General features: G+C 40.2%; 1 protein-coding gene across 1 annotated transcript; it reads left to right on the plus strand.

Moving 5' to 3' along the window:
• Positions 1 to 15,498: 15,498 nt before the first annotated feature.
• Positions 15,499 to 16,243, plus strand: LOC107764287 (large ribosomal subunit protein uL11). The gene has a single exon (XM_016582842.2). It carries the CDS (start codon positions 15,565 to 15,567, stop codon positions 16,063 to 16,065), a length of 501 nt encoding a protein of 166 aa, XP_016438328.1. The 5' UTR covers positions 15,499 to 15,564; the 3' UTR covers positions 16,066 to 16,243.
• The last annotated feature ends 344 nt before the right edge of the window (positions 16,244 to 16,587 follow it).

Consider the following 16,587-nt stretch of genomic DNA (forward strand, 5'->3'; position numbering starts at 1 on the left):
CCGGTAGCAGATATGCCTTTAGCCTTGGATGTTCAGACCTTGTCCAACCAGTTTGTTAGATTAGATATTTTCGAGCTGAACTGAGTTTTGGCTTGTATGGTTTCTTAGTCTTCTCTTTATGATCGTATCAGAGAATATCAGTATGATGACCCCCATTTACTTTTCCTTAAGGACACAGTTCAACACGGTGATGCCAAGGAGGTCACTATTGGGGACGACGGTGTATTATGAATGCAGGGTAAGCTATGTGTGCCTAATATAGATGGTTTTCGTGATTTAATTCTCCAGGACGCTCACAGTTTGCGGTACTCCATACATCCAGGTGTCGCAAAGATGTATCAGGATTTGAGGCAGCACTATTGGTGGAGGCAAATGAAGAAAGATATAGTTGGATTTGTAGCTCGGTGTTTAAATTATCAACAGGTGAAGTACGAGCATCAGAGGCCGGGCGGATTTCTTCAGAGATTTGAAATTCCGGAGTGGAAGTGGGAGCGTATTACCATGGACTTCGTAGTTGGGCTCCCACGGACTCTGAGAAAGTTTGATGTTGTTTGGGTGATTGTAGATTAGTTGACCAAGTCCGCGCATTTTATTCCAGTTGGTACTACTTATTCTTCAGAGCGGATGGCAGAGATTTATATCTGCGAGATTGTTCGCCTACATGGCGTGCCAATATCCATCATTTCAAATCGGGGCACGCAGTTTACATCACAACTTTGGAGGCAGTACAGCGAGTATTAGGTACACAAGTTTAGCTAAGTACATCATTTCACCCTTAGACGAACGAACAATCCGAGCGCACTATTCAGATATTGGAAAATATGCTACGCGCTTGTGTTATAGATTTTGGAGGTTCTTGGGATCAATTTCTGCCACTGGCAGAGTTTGCTTACAATAACAGCTACCAATTGAGCATTCAAATGGCTCAGTATGAGTCTTTATATGGGAGACAGTGTCGGTCTCCGGTGGGTTGGTTTGAGCCGGGTGAGACTAGGCTATCGAGTATTGATTTGGTTCAGGATGATCTAGAGAAGGTTAAATTAATTCAGGAGCGACTTCGCACAATGCGGTCTAGACAGAAGAGTTATGCAAACCGGAAGGTCCGTGATGTTGCTTACATGGTTGGGGAGAAGTTTCTGCTCATGATTTCGCCCATGAAGGGTATGTTGAGGTTCGGGAACAGGGCAAGTTGTGGTATATTGGGCCATTTGAGGTGCGTAAGAAGATTGGAGATGTGGCTTATGAACTTGCTTTGCTGCCTAGTCTATCAAATGTTCATCTAGTGTTTCATGTATCTATGCTTCGGAAGTATGTCGGGGATCCGTCTCATGTTTTGGATTTCAGCACAGTGCAGTTAGATGGTAATTTGACTTATGATGTGGAGCCGATGGCCATTTTAGACCGGCAAGTTTGAAAGTTGAGATCAAAGAACATAACTTTAGTGAAAGTGCAGTGGAGAGGCCAGCCAGTCGGAGAAGCTACTTGGGAGACTGAGCGGGATATGCAGAGCAATTATCCACACCTATTTGAGACTCCATGTATAATTCTAAACCCGTTCGGGGACGAACGTTTGTTTAAGAGGGGGAGAATGTAATGACTCGGCCGGTCGTTTCGAGTATTACAACCCCGTTTTCTTATTTACTGCTCAAATTGTGCTTACGGTTATTATTTGACTTATCGAGGTAATTGATTTGGGTACGGTGAGGTTTTGGAATGATTTGGAACACTTAGTTTCAAGGTTTAGAACTTAAGTTGAAAAGGTTGACCGGATATTGACTTATGTGTAACGACCCCAGAAAATTTTTGGCAGAAATATGCATTTCTACGGTCCACTTTGTGGCCGCAGAATCACTCTACAGGCCGCATAATAGGCAGAAGCTGGGCATGTGTGGGTGCAAATTTGCGGTTGATTATGCGTCCACAGAACTGTTTTACAGTGCATTATGCGACCGCAGAACAGGCATGCGGTCCGCATAGTGATCGCATACCTGGGCAGAAGACGCCTAGTTCCGAGGGTCTATTTTTGCAGCCATTTTGTGGCCTGTGCCGGAGCTTTATTTTATGATTTTTATAACCCGACCCTATTTTGATAGTTAGCCTTTGGGGCTTATTTTGAAGACAAAAATCTGATATTTTAGAGAGAAGTGAGAGTGTTCAATAGAGAGGAAGAAGCCCAAGTGCTTTGTCCATCAAGATCTTGTTCAAGCTTTGAAATCCAACAAGAAATATCACAAGATCTTCACCCAAGAGGTAAGGTTCTAACCCTAGTCATCAATTTCGAGTTTGGGTAAATATGGATGATTGGGAGTATGATTCTTGGGTGTGAGAGTATTATTTATACATACACGTACCAATAAGGTTTGTGGAATAATTGTTGAGTTCAAATGGGTAAAGATTGGGTTGAAAATGGTAAAAATCTTCAAAGACTTTAATTGAAGATTTGAGGGTCGAGTTGATGTCGGAATTTGGTGAAATTTATATGGTTAGACTCATGGTTGGATGGGCGTTCATAGTCTGTAATATTTATCGGGTTCGAGACTTGGGCCCCACGGGCGATTTTTGAGTGCAATTTCGGATTTTGTTGGAAAATTTGTATTTTCATATGGAATTAATTCCTATAATTCATATTGACTTAATCAAATTAATTGTGACTAGATTCGAGGCATTCGGAGGCCGATTCGCGAGGCAAGGGCATAGCAGAATAAAGGATTTCACGGTTTGAGGTAAGTAACAGTTCGAAATTTGGTCCTGAGGGTAACCCCAGATTTTATGTTATGTGATCGGTTTTGAGGTAACGCACATGCTAGGTGACGGGCGTGTGGGCATGCACTGTAGGAATTGTGACTTGGTCAAATTTCATGGAACTGTGTAGTTGAATAATCTGTTGTTATCTGTACATTCTCCATGTAGTAGAGAAATTGAACCACAAATCATGTTTAGATTGTGTGTTGGCACTGTAGGGACCCACAGAAGTCGTGTACATATTGAATTATCTGCTAAATTGTTGCTTTGTACTCAGTCACAATTTACTTGTTTATTTTATCTCAGTCTTTATTGTTCATTATTGATGCATCATATCAATGTTGTTTGGGCTGATTTTCATGATTATTGAGAGCCCAAGATACTGGAGAGATTTATGACTGAGTGAGGCCGAGGGCCTGATTGTGAGATATTATACTATAGCATGTGAGTTGTCCGTGCGGATTATAGCACTTGGGCTGAAGGAGCCCCTCTAGAGTCTGTACACTCCCCCAGTGAGCGCAGGTACCTACTAGTACGAGTGCTGAGTGAATGGCTGTACACTCCCCCAGTAAGCGCAGGTACCTACTAGTACGAGTGCTGAGTGAATGGAATGGCTGAGTGACTGTGGTCCTAAGAGGATGCATTTGATTTCATTATTGTTGCACTTCAGTTGTCATTTATCACTGTTTTGGAAATATTTGAGAGATATTATCTTATGTTTCATTTGAACTTGACATGAAATTACTATTTGGGCCTTAATTGTTGAACTTGAAAGCATGCCTACTTCACTATGTTGGAAATTGTTGTAATTGGACTTAGTTGTGAAGCTCGTCACTACTTTCAGTTCTTTATTTAGTATTGTTACTTGTTGAGTTGGTTGTACTCATACTACACCCTGCACCTCGTGTGCAGATCAAGGTGCTTCCGGATACGGCGACTGTTAAATCCTAGAGTATTATCAGTTGGAGACTATCGAGGTAGTTTCTTGGCGTCCGCTGACTTGACTCTCTTCCTTTCAGTTATTGTACTGTTCTATAGTTTTAGATAGTGTTTTTATCAGTCAGATTTTGTTATCATTTAGATGGTTATGTACTTAGTGACACCGGGTTTTGGGAGTGTTGTGTTTTTGAAATTGTGAGGTTTTCTATTTAATACAAATATTATGTTTTCAAACATAAAAGAAATTGTAGTTTATTGAGGTTGCCGGCTTGCCTAGTATTGAGATAGGCGCCATCACGATAGGGTAGGATTTTGGATCGTGACACCATGCACTTATGATACTTTCTATTGATGCAAAGAGAGTGCGGAGGATTGTTGTGGGTTTGCACTCTGGTATCCAAGCCATTATGGCCCGAGAGGTTGATATGGGGATCTCTCATGAGCTGGTTGTGGAGATAGCTCGGAGGATCGAGGGTGTTCGTCAGCGGAGCCGAGAGCAGTTGCCGAGGGACAAGCGATTTCGAAATTTTGGAGGGTTCAGTGGTGCTCCGTCTGGGGGCAGATGCCAGTTTGTGAGGGATCAGTCTAGCATGCCCACATATCCATCACCGCCGCCTTCTCGGGGTGAACCGGTGCGGCCCTATTTCAGTGCCATTCCAGAGAGCTCTTACCGTCCACCAGCTATTTAGGGTTCCTCCAGTGGGTATTCAGTCCATCAGGGTCAGACTTCAGGTTAGCAATCCACTGTTCTGAGGGATTGTTTTGAGTGCGGGGATCTTAGTCATGTGAGGAGATTCTGCCCCAAGCTTCGAGGCAAGGCAGCGCATCAGGGTCATCAGCTTATGATTATAGCACTAGCTGCCACACCAGCCATCCTAGAGGTGGAGGCCAGTCAGGTGGCGTTCTAGCTAAGTTCTATGATTTTCTATTTAGACCAGATGCAGTAGCCTTAGATGCCATGATCAGAGGTATTATTTCTGTCTGCGGTAGGGATGCTTGGTACTATTTGATCTAGGGTCTACGTATTCATATGTTTCATCTCTGTTTGCTCATTTTCTTGGTGTTCCTCGTGCGTCCTTGGGTACTCCTGTATATGTGTCCACGCCAGTGAGCGATTTTGTTGTTGTGGATTGGATCTATCAGTCATGTATCATGACTTTATGTGGTTTTGAGACTAGAGCAGAGCTTCTGTTGCTTGATATGACCAACTTTGAGGTCATCCTAGGCATGGACTGGTTATCTCCATATCACGCCGTCCTTGATTGCCATGCTAAGACGGTTACCTTGGCAATGCCAGAGTTGCCTAGGTTGGAGTGAAAGGGTCCGTCTGTCAGTGCATCTAGTCGGGTTATCTCTTTCCTGAAGGCTCGACACATGGTCAAGAAGGGTTGTTTGGCTTATCTAGCTTATGTTCGGGATACGGCTAGAGAGACTCTGGCTATTGATTCAGTGCCAGTGGTCTGGGAGTTCTCCGTTGTGTTTCTTTCTGATCTTCTAGGCATTCCACCAGATTGTGATACTTATTTCTATATTGACTTGGCCCTAGGTACCCAACCTATCTCTATTCCATCGTACAACATGGCTCCGAAAGAGTTGAAGGGGTTGAAAGAACAACTCGATGAGTTTCTACCAAAAGGGTTCATTAGACCGAGTGTGTTTCCTTGGGGTGCACCGGTGTTGTTCGTGAAGAAGAAGGATAGGACTATGAGGATGTGCATTGATTACCTCCAGTTGAACAAAGTTACCATTAAGAACAAGTACTCGTTGTTGCATATTGATGATTTATTTGACCAGTTGCAGGGTACCAGGGTGTTCTCTAAGATCGACTTGAGTTTGGGGTGTCATCACTTGAAGATTCGTGATTCAGATGTTCCGAAGACGGCTTTCCGGACTAGATATGGACACTATGAGTTTCTAGTGATGGCCTTTGGTTTGACTAACGTCCCGGTAGCGTTTATAGATTTGATGAACCGGGTGTTTAAGCCATATATTGACTAGTTTGTCATTGTCTTCATTGATGACATATTGATTTACTCACGTAGCATGGAGGAGCACGAGTAACATTTGAGAGTGGTGCTTCAGACCTTACGGGAACAGAAGCTATATGCTAAGTTCTCCAAGTATGAATTCTGGTTGGATTATGTGGCATTCCTAGGGCATGTTGTATCATACGAGGGTATTAAGGTAGATCCCAAGAAGATCGAGGCAGTACCGAGTTGGCCTCATCCCACCATAGCGACCGAGATCAGGAGTTTTTTGGGGTTAGCAGGTTATTATCATCGGTTTGTGGAGGGTTTCTCATCTATTGCAGCACATTTGACTAGATTGACTCAGAAGGGTTCTCCATTCTAATGTTTCGATGATTACGAGGCGAGCTTTTAGAAGCTCAAGACTGTATTGACTACAACACCGGTGTTAGTATTTCCTTCCCATTCAAGGATGTATTTTATGCATTGTGACGCTTCACGCGTTGACTTGGATTGTGTATTGATGCAGGAGGGGTAATTTATTGTATATGCTTTACTTCAGCAGAAGCCCCACGAGAAGAATTAACCCGTACACGATTTGGAGTTGGCCGCGATAGTTCATGCTCTCAAGATCTGGAGGTATTATCTTTATGGGGTGTCCTGTGAGGTTTACACCGATCATTGTAACTTGAAGCATTTGTTCAATCATAGGGATCTTAATTTGAGGCAGCGCATGTGGCTTGAATTACTAAATGATTATGATATTACCATCTTTTATCATCCGAGCAAGGTGAATGTGGTTGCAGATACCTTGAGCAAAAAGGCGGAGAGTATGGGTAGTTTGGCATTCATTTCAGTAGAGAAGAGGCCCTTAACTTTGGACATTCAGTCCTTGTCTAAAAGACTTGTGATGTTGGATATTTCAGAGCCTAGTCGAGTTTTTGCATGCATCGTCGCTTAGTATTCATTATTCGAGAGCAACTAGCTCAAGGTTATCAGACAACATGGGTATTACCGGTTCATCCAGTTATTGTTGCTCGGGTCGAGGTTAATCCACCTATTACGGATGAGGAGCAGAAGAGGTTGGATCAATTTAAGAGGCTTGACCCTCTCGAGTTCGGTGTAGGAGAGTTAGAGGATGCTTAGAGTTTTTGGATCGGTATCATCGAATTCTTCGCCCAACGGGTATTGTGGACATCAATGGAATTGCCTTTACTACTTTTCAGCTGAAGTGGCAGACTTATGAGTCAAGAAGGCCAGTTGGCGCAATACCACTTACATGGCATGAGTTATCCGTTCTATTCTTAGAGAAGTTTATTCCATAGACTTGCAGAGAGAAGCTGCGTAGAAAGTACGAGCATCTATGTCAGGAGGGTATGACTGTGATCTGGTACTAGATAAGATTCACAGATTTGGCACGTATTATAGTATGGTTTGTTCCCACTGAGAGAGAGAAGATCAAGATGTTCATTGATGGCCTCAACTATGGTCTATGTTATAGTTTGGCTCGAGAGGCTGAGACGGATACTAGGTTTGATCCGGTGGTTGAGATTGCTAGACGTTTGGAGTAGGTTTGCAGGCTTGAGCATGAGGAGTGGGTGACTCAGAGGCCTCTTGGTTCAGGTGGTTTTAGTAGTGCCTCATCTGGAGGCCAGTCATATTACAACACAGGTCGTCCTTTTAGGTCCGTTCAGGCAGCTCGTCAGATTCTTTATGGTTCATTAGTTAGCCACAGTTCATACACTGCTCGCATAGACCAGTCATCATTCAGTGGACTGCCGGTACATAGTTCTTACTTATGCTCCATCTACTCAGGGTTCCACCGACAAATATTCGGGTTATCAGGGTGAGCAACTTCATAGGAAAGGTTGTTATAAGTGTGGAGACTTGAGTCATGTTAAGAGGGATTACCCCAGTCTTCTGAGTAGGGTTTCACAGCAGAGCTCACAACCTATAATTTCAGCACCAACAACTACACCACCCTCATAGACAGCTAGGGGTGGGGCTCAGTTAGTTTGAGGTCACCCTAGAGGGGTAGGTCAGTCAGGCGGTGGTCAAGCCCTTTGCTATGCATTTCCTGCCAGGCTAGAGGCAATTGCTTTCGACGCCGTGATCACATGTATTATTTCAGTGTGCCACAGGGATGCTTCAGTGTTATTTGACCCTGGTTTCACATATTCATGTGTCATTATACTTTGCTCACTATTTGGATATGCCTCGTGATTCTTTAGATATGCCTGTTCATGTATCTACATCTGTGAGTGATTCTATTATGGTGCACTATGTATATCGGTCTTATGTGGTGACCATTGGGGGTTATGATACTATAGCTAATTTCTTATTGCTCAACAAGGTAAATTTTGATGTGATTTTGGTCATGGATTGGTTATCACCATATCACGCTATTCTTGAATGCCACACTAAGATTGTGATATTGGCTACGTCAGAATTGCCGAGGGTAGAGTGTAGAGGCTCCCTTGATTATGTTCCTAGTAGGGTGATTTCATATTTGAAGGCTCAACGGATGATTGAGAAAGGGTGTTTGGCGTACTTGGCATTTGTAAGGGATGTTAGTGCTGATACTCCTACTGCTGAGTCGGTTTCAGTAGTGAGGGAGTTTTCAGATGTGTTTCTTGTAGACCTGTGGGTCATGCCACCCGGAAGGGATATTGATTTTGGTATTGATTTGATGTTGGGCACTCAACCAATATCTATTCCACCATATCACATGGCACTAGTAGAGTTGAAGGAGTTGATAAAGCAGTTGCAGAAGTTGGTTGATAAGGGTTTCATCAGGCCTAGTGTGTTACCTTAGAGTGCACTAATACCGTTTGCGAAGAAGAACGATCGTTCTATGAGGATGTGTATTGACTAAAGGCAATTGAACAAGGTTACTATCAAGAACAATTATTCACTACCACATAATGATGATTTATTTGTTCAACTTCAGGGTGCTAGGGTATTCTCGAAGATTTATTTAAGATTGGGGTACCATCAGTTGAAGATTCTGGCTTCAAATATTCCGAAGATGACTTTCAAGACTCGTTATGGTCACTATTAATTTTCGATGATATTTTTTGGGCTTACCAATGCCCCAACAACATTTATGCACTTGATGAACTGTGTATTCAAGCCCTATCTTGATTCCTTCGTCATAGTTTCGTTGATGATATACTGGTGTATTCTCGCAGCGGGGAGGATCATGAGTAGCATATGAGAATTGTGCTCCAGACTTTGAGGGAGAAGAAGCTATATGCTAAGTTCTCCAAGTGTGAGTTTTGGTTAGACTCGATGGCATTCTTAGGCCACGTGGTGTCCAATGAGGGGATTAAGGTGGATCTGAAGAAGATTAAGGCAGTTCAGAGTTGGCCCAGACCATCTTCTACTACTGAGATCCGGAGTTTCCTTGGGTTTGGATGGATATTATCTCCATTTTGTGGAGGGATTTTCATCCATAACAGCCCCATTGACTATGGGAGTCTAGGCTCATCCCCCAGCCCGTGAGGTAGCTGGTGCAACAGGTATTGTAAAAGCCTGAGCGAAGCTCATTCACTCACTCAAGATCTGAGCCAAAACCTCCTGAAGACCAGGTATTACAATAGGTACCGCTAGTGTCTGAGCCGGTCTCACCGGCTCAACAACATCCGGACTCCTTCACGGAAGCATCCAGTGGCTCCACATGTGCTACCCACACTGTAGTGCGAGCCCCACCCCGGCCTCTCCCTCAGCCCCTACCTCTCGCGAACCTGATTGGTGGTATTGGTGCCTGCCCGCCCGATCTGGCTGGACGTATCCTCACCATCTATGAGAGAATAGAAGAGTAAAGATTCAAACTTCGAAACTAACAAATCCGCACAACAAGAATGCAAGAAAGTGAAGTTTACTAATAGTTCGTTAGCCTCTCGAATATAAGTACAGACGTCTCTGTACTGATCATCAAGACTCTACTAAACTTGCTCATGACCCATAAAATCTATGAACCTAGGTATATGATACCAACTTGTCACAACCTAAAATCACCAACCGGTCGTGATGGCACATAACTCACTTGTTAGGCAAGGCAAGCATAACAAAAGTGAAATATAAATACTGAATTAACAGAAATAGTACAAGTCTAAGGCCAATTAACATAAAAACAACATCGATACATATAAATACATAGTCATTCTTAAACGGAAATACAAGTCTGAAAAGTTAAATAACAATATTGTCTGAAATAAAGACAACAGTCAAAAATAAAAAGAGTCGTCAAAACTGCGGTCGAGATGCAGCTCTACCTCATCACTCGGATGACCACTCAGCAATACGCGTCAGCCACTGGTGGCTCGGTCAGACACATGGGTCGGCACAATTAAGTGCAGAGTGTAGTATGAGTACAATCGACCTCATGTACTTAGCAAGTATCATAACTAACCTCGACAAGGTAATAGAAGCAAGAATTATAAATGATACTCGCCATAACTTGTACAGTTCATAAATCCGACAAGTACAGAACAACAAAATAATATCATAAATCACAGAAAGAACCACCTTGGTGCACATAATTAATTAACGTACTCTGCTCGTCAACGATCCAGCATATAAAGATTTTTAAGCAAATAAATCGGGTAAGAAAATTGTAAGTAAAGATGAAATGCAATAACCAAATCAAACACTGGCCAGCTTTTCCTCAGAATTTCCATAACTGTACCAATCCTCAATCCACGTGTACACCATCAAGAAGAAACATGAGAGGGTGACCCTAGGTTAATGGATCTATATACATACACTACATGGTGTAGTCACGTGCAAATAATCATAATCCGCCTGGCGTGGTCACATGCTCAATATCACAATCCGCTCGCGTGATCACAGGCTTAATATCACAATCCGTCTGGCATGGTCACATGCTCAATATCATAATCCTCCTGGCATGGTCAGAGGCTCAATATCATAGTTTGCCAGGCATGGTCACATGCTCAATATCATAATCCTCATGGCGTGGTCATATGCTCAATATCATAATTTGCTCGGCATGGTCACATGCTCATTATCATAATCCGCCCGACATCGTCATAGGCTTAATATCACAAATCGCACGGCATGGTCACGTGCTACCAGTCCAAACCATATCACACATAAAGTAAATATACAACAATACACGTATATGATCAATGAATAAAATTTCATACTCTTGGACTGGTATAAGTGACATGCTAAGGTGTATGCATGTGCAAAGTGTGCTATCATAACTCAATTCAGACAATTGCATCATGAAAGTAGCAATTATCGAGTTCAATCAGGAGATAAACCCCTCACACATGGTTTACATAGCTCACAACAGGGTTATAAATATAAGAAGCATCATAGCATAAATCTTAGAAATCAATTCAAGGCATAACGTAGCTTAAGCACTAACCCGATCATGAATAATACCCGTTGCACGCCCACAGGCTCATCCCCGCACATGTACGCCACCCATAGTACATAGCTATCATAAATAACGCAGACAACTAGTGCCTCAACCAAGATTAGGTAATATACTTACCTCAAGCAAGCCAAACCAATCCTCTAATAGGCCCTTCTCGCGTGAATCAACCTCTGGACGACTCGAATCTAACCAAAATATCATCAATAAAAGTCATATGAAACGATTTCAAATGATAAAGCTAAGATCTTTAATTAAAATCAAAAAGTCAACCTCGAGTTCATACCCCAGAACCCGACAAAACTCACAAATTTTGAACACTCATTCCAATACGAGTCCAAGTATATTTGTTTCATCCAATTCCAACCTCAAATCGACCTTCAAATAATCAAATCTCACTCTCCAAAATCATAGTCCAAAACCCCTCAAATCCCACCTTTAATTCATGAAAATTAGATGTAATAATCTACGGGTAATCAATATCCAACACTAAAATCAAGTAGAGATCACTTACCCCTTTAAATATGATAAAACATCCTCCAAAAATTGCCCTTAACCCTTAATCGAGCTCCACAATTCCAAAAATAAGAAAAATGACCAAACGCTCGATATAAAAATCATGTCAAGCAAAATCGCACCTGCGATTACTTGATCGCTTTTGCGTCTCAGCTTCTGCTAAAAGAAGCCCGCTTCTGCGGTTCAGGTCGATTCCCAAATCTTCCTCTTCTGCGGCTCACCAAGTGCACTTGCGCTTCTGCTTCTACGACCTCTCATACATACTGCGCCTGCTAACTTGTGCTTACCTATCCGCACATGCGGACCCAGCCTTCCCCAACCACTCTCCACATTGGTGTTTAACCAGCCGTTTCTGTGGCCTCGCACCTGCGGCCTATCCATCGCAGGTGCGAAAGCATAAGAACTCAAAACCTTCAGCAATACAACAAAGTCCAAAACTAATGCGAAATTAATCTGAAATGCACTAGGGCTCCTAGGACCCCGTCTAAACACACCAATCAATCCCAAAATATAACATGAACCTACCCGAGGCCCTAAATCACCCAAAACAATACCAGAACTACGAATCGCACCTCAATTCAAGCTTAAGGAAACTAATAAATTTTTAACTTCTAAAACTCGTGCCGAACCATATCAAATCAACTCAGAATGACCTTAAATTTTACATGCAGGTCCCAAATGACACAACAAAACTAAAACTCAAACCCGATACCATCAAAGTCAATTCTCGGTTAAACCTATCAACCTACCAAACCTTTAACTTTCCAACTTTCTCCAAAATATATCAAATCCACCTACGAACCTCCAATCCACATCCGGACATACGCCTAAGTCCAAAATTATTGTACGAAGCTATTGGAACCATCAAAACTCTATTCTGAAGTCGTCTACACAAAAGTCAAACGCCGGTCAACTCTCACAACTTAAGCATCCAACCTTGGGACTAAGTGTTTCAATACATTCTAAAACTTTCCCGAAATTAAACCAACCACTTGTCAAGTCCTATAATTACAACTACACATTTGTAAAGCATCAAATGGGAAAAAAGGGATGAAATACTCAAAACGATCGGTCGAATAGTTACATAGACTTTATTATAGTAATATAAATATATTCAATCTTATTATCATTTGTTGTCTCAAAGTGATATCTATTTTGGCAAATATCTTTAAAACTTAGTAAGTTTCTTTGAGACTTACTACAATATAATGCTTCATTAATAGCGAAATTTGTTCCTCCAAGTAGTAATAAATTGGCTCTTCCAGAGCCTTCAATTAATCTTATACTACCAGATATTGTATTAACATTGGCTTCTTTAATCACCAAATAAGAAAAATATCTCTTATCTCTTAAAATAGTAAGTGATGTAGCACTATCCAAAAGACATATATCATCTTTATTGATCTTAAATCTAACTGAAGATTGGAAAATTTTCATATTTTTCATAAAGAAACAAAAATACATCAATACGAAAGAATATCAATAAAAGAAACATTGAGAAATTACATTAGGAATGTAGAAACTAACATATATGATGCTTTAGGAAAGTACACTAAAAAGAACAAACTACTTCCAAACATAAAATGAAAATAAAAACTTTTCTTAAAGTTTTATTCCCTAGTAAGATGATCACTTCTTTAGTCAATATCCTCAAAGAAGTCTCTAGTTTTTTAAATGAGTAATATTCGCAAGGCCTCCAAAATCATCATCTTTATATGTAAGATTTGCCACAATATCATCATATTTGTTTGAGGGACCTACTTCATCATCATTATTTTGAAAAGTCAAATGTGCCTCCACATTGTTCTCTTTCCTTTTGATGGAGGCTTGATAAAGTTTGACAAAATAGTCAGGTGTATGACAAACACATGCCCAATGACCTTTCATAACACATTGGTACCAAATATTAAATCTACCTTTTAAATGATTAATTTGAGAAACCTTATTGTTATCCTGTTTATTTTCACCATGATGACGATAATTACTTCGTCCCCTGCCATCCACGTCCACGACCATAACCACGGCCACGATAATTATTTTATCTTTTTTCAGACGTTTGATTTGCCACATCACATTCACTTCGGAAAATGGAGCAGATCTAGTGGGATGAGCTTCTTGATTTTTTACTAAAAGAGTTTTATGTTGCCCAGCCAATAGAAGACATGAGATCAATTCAAAATATTTCTTTAAACCTTTTTTACGGTATTGTTGTTGCAATACCATATTGGAGGCATGAAAAGTAGAAAAAGTCTTTTTCAGTAAATCCTTATCATTCACATTTTTTTCACATAATTTAAGTTAGGAATTTATTCTGAATACAATAGAATTATATTCACTTATGATTTTAAAATCTTGTAACCGTAAGTGAATCCATTCATACTGAACTCTTGGCAATATTGTTGCCTTAAGATGGTCACATCGTTCTTTCAAACTACTCCATAATTCAAATGAATCTTTTAGAGTTAGTATTCAGTCTTTAGCCCTTCGTCAAGATGACGATGAAGGAAAATTATAGCATTTGCTTTATCGGCCTGATGCTTCATTTCCTCGTATAATAGTATTCTCAAGACCTTTAGCGCCAAGGTAAATTTCAGCGTCAAGGACACATGATAAATAATTCTTTCCAGAGATGTAAAGTGTCACGAACTCAGCTTTGATAAATTTGACATAGTAAAACTATCAAAAAAATAATTATATCAGAAATATGATAAGAACTATTATCAACGAAGAATACAAGTACAAGTATCTATTTTATACCAGTAGGATAGCATGAATATTCCTTCTTTGGGTCAGCATTTGTTTTTCACCTATTAAAGTTCAAACCTTGCCAAAATCTCAAAAAAATAATAAAAAAATGCATGGACAACTTAGCTGATTGCTATTTTACGCACCGAACAAGTTGGAAGAAATTGCAAATTCCTCTTATATGTTGTTATCTGGTGCCATTTTTTCAAGAAATTTACTAATAAATATAAATTTAACAAATCGTCATTAGAAGATCATACAGAGTGTTTCACAAATCACCAAGATATTATATTAAATGTAAAAATATTATGATGTGACAATAATATCAAGTTAGTTAATTGCAACAACTCTTCTATTAACAAAGGCAGTAAGCATAACTTTCTCAACTTGGCGCAGAAAATCACTTATTTTAATATCATGTTTTAAAGAGAAATGTAATAGTCAGCATGCCATATTTGGCAACCAACTAAGTCACTATCATAATTTGTAAAACTACAATATAATTGTAACACTTTAGAGTAACCCACCTTGTTCCGACGAAGAAATTAAACACAACTGAAAGATGATAAATTTTGTGTTGATAACGTGTTATGAAATAAAAGCAATATATCAGGAGCAATGTAATTAACAAGAACTAATAATAGAAAAGAAATGGCAATATTAGAAAGGAACACTTGTTTCTTCCTTTTTGTACCTTGATAGGCAATAGGAGAACCCTATTTATAGGAAATGAATGCTTGTTACAAAACTGCCCAAATCTGTTTATGAATCTCAAAACCAACTCAAATCTAGACAATGGTAAGACAAATTTAGATATGGCACGATTTCACCATTGCTAGTGGACATCCATCTCTGCAAGCGGATTTACAACATTAAGAACTTTTTCTAAGATTCTTGATTCAATTGGGGTACTTTTGATTGAGAAAAGATTATCGAACAAAAACTTTCCTTGCTTATAGAATATTTGCTATAAAATTTAAAGTGTAGCTACGAGTTATAATTATTTTAAAGTGTATTTATTTACTGTAAACACAATATATAAGTTAGTTAAACATATAAATCTTCCTCCAAACAAAGTGGTAGTAGTCATTCGGCCCAAGTATCAAATTGATTCTACTTCAAGCCCATATTATGATTGAGGAACCCTAATTTATAAACCCTGTTTCCTATCACTCCCCTCTTCCTCTATAAAAACATAGCCACAAACCCTAGCTCCACTCTTCCTCTACTTTCTTAAGTGTAACAAAAATGCCGCCAAAGTTCGATCCTTCACAGGTTGTCGAAGTCTTCGTCCGCGTCACCGGCGGCGAAGTCGGTGCGGCGAGTTCACTCGCTCCAAAAATCGGTCCACTCGGTCTCTCCCCCAAGAAAATCGGAGAAGACATCGCTAAGGAAACCGCCAAGGATTGGAAGGGCCTTAGAGTGACCGTCAAGCTCACAGTCCAAAACCGTCAGGCCAAAGTCTCCGTCGTACCTTCCGCGGCGGCGCTCGTAATCAAAGCTTTAAAGGAGCCGGAGAGAGATCGCAAAAAGACGAAGAACATCAAGCACAACGGGAATATTTCGCTGGATGATGTGATTGAGATTGCGAAAGTGATGAAGCCGAGATCTATGGCGAAGGATTTGACAGGTACTGTGAAGGAGATTTTGGGAACGTGTGTGTCCGTTGGATGTACTGTTGATGGAAAGGATCCTAAGGATTTGCAACAGGAGATTGATGATGGTGATGTTGAGATTCCTCTGGATTGAGGAAGAAGAGGTTAATTTTTAAGATGCTTTTGTTATATTTAGTATTATTATGTTATATTTTGTTTATTTGGATTTGAGGAGAATTTTGGAGAAAGTGTCAGTTTTATTGGCATTGTTAGGATTTGGATTATTACTTTTTTTATTTGATGAAATGCTCTATTTTGTTTTTGGCATGCTATTTTATGATTGTCATTACGCCGAGTAGCACTTTATTGAGTTATTTTTTGTAAGGGAGAGTAAAGCCTTTTCGTGAAAATGTTTTTCGTGAGAAAGCATTTCTGGTTCGTTTTCCAGTGTTTGGAGAACTAGTTAAATATAGTAAATCATACCAGGGGAAAGATAGAACATCAGGATAGCTTTGATAATATTCAATACTTCATTAAAAGCTACAAAAATGTATGGGAAAATGACTTTGCTCCATGAGTCAGGAAGTCATTTGTTCATTTTGGTGAAAAATGTATTCATTGAACAATATTTTCTGATCAGAATTATATCTTAGGAAAATGTTTATGGCCATAGGTG

The sequence above is a fragment of the Nicotiana tabacum genome, chromosome 17, assembly GCF_000715075.1.
Source record: "Nicotiana tabacum cultivar K326 chromosome 17, ASM71507v2, whole genome shotgun sequence".
NCBI lineage: Eukaryota > Viridiplantae > Streptophyta > Magnoliopsida > Solanales > Solanaceae > Nicotiana > Nicotiana tabacum.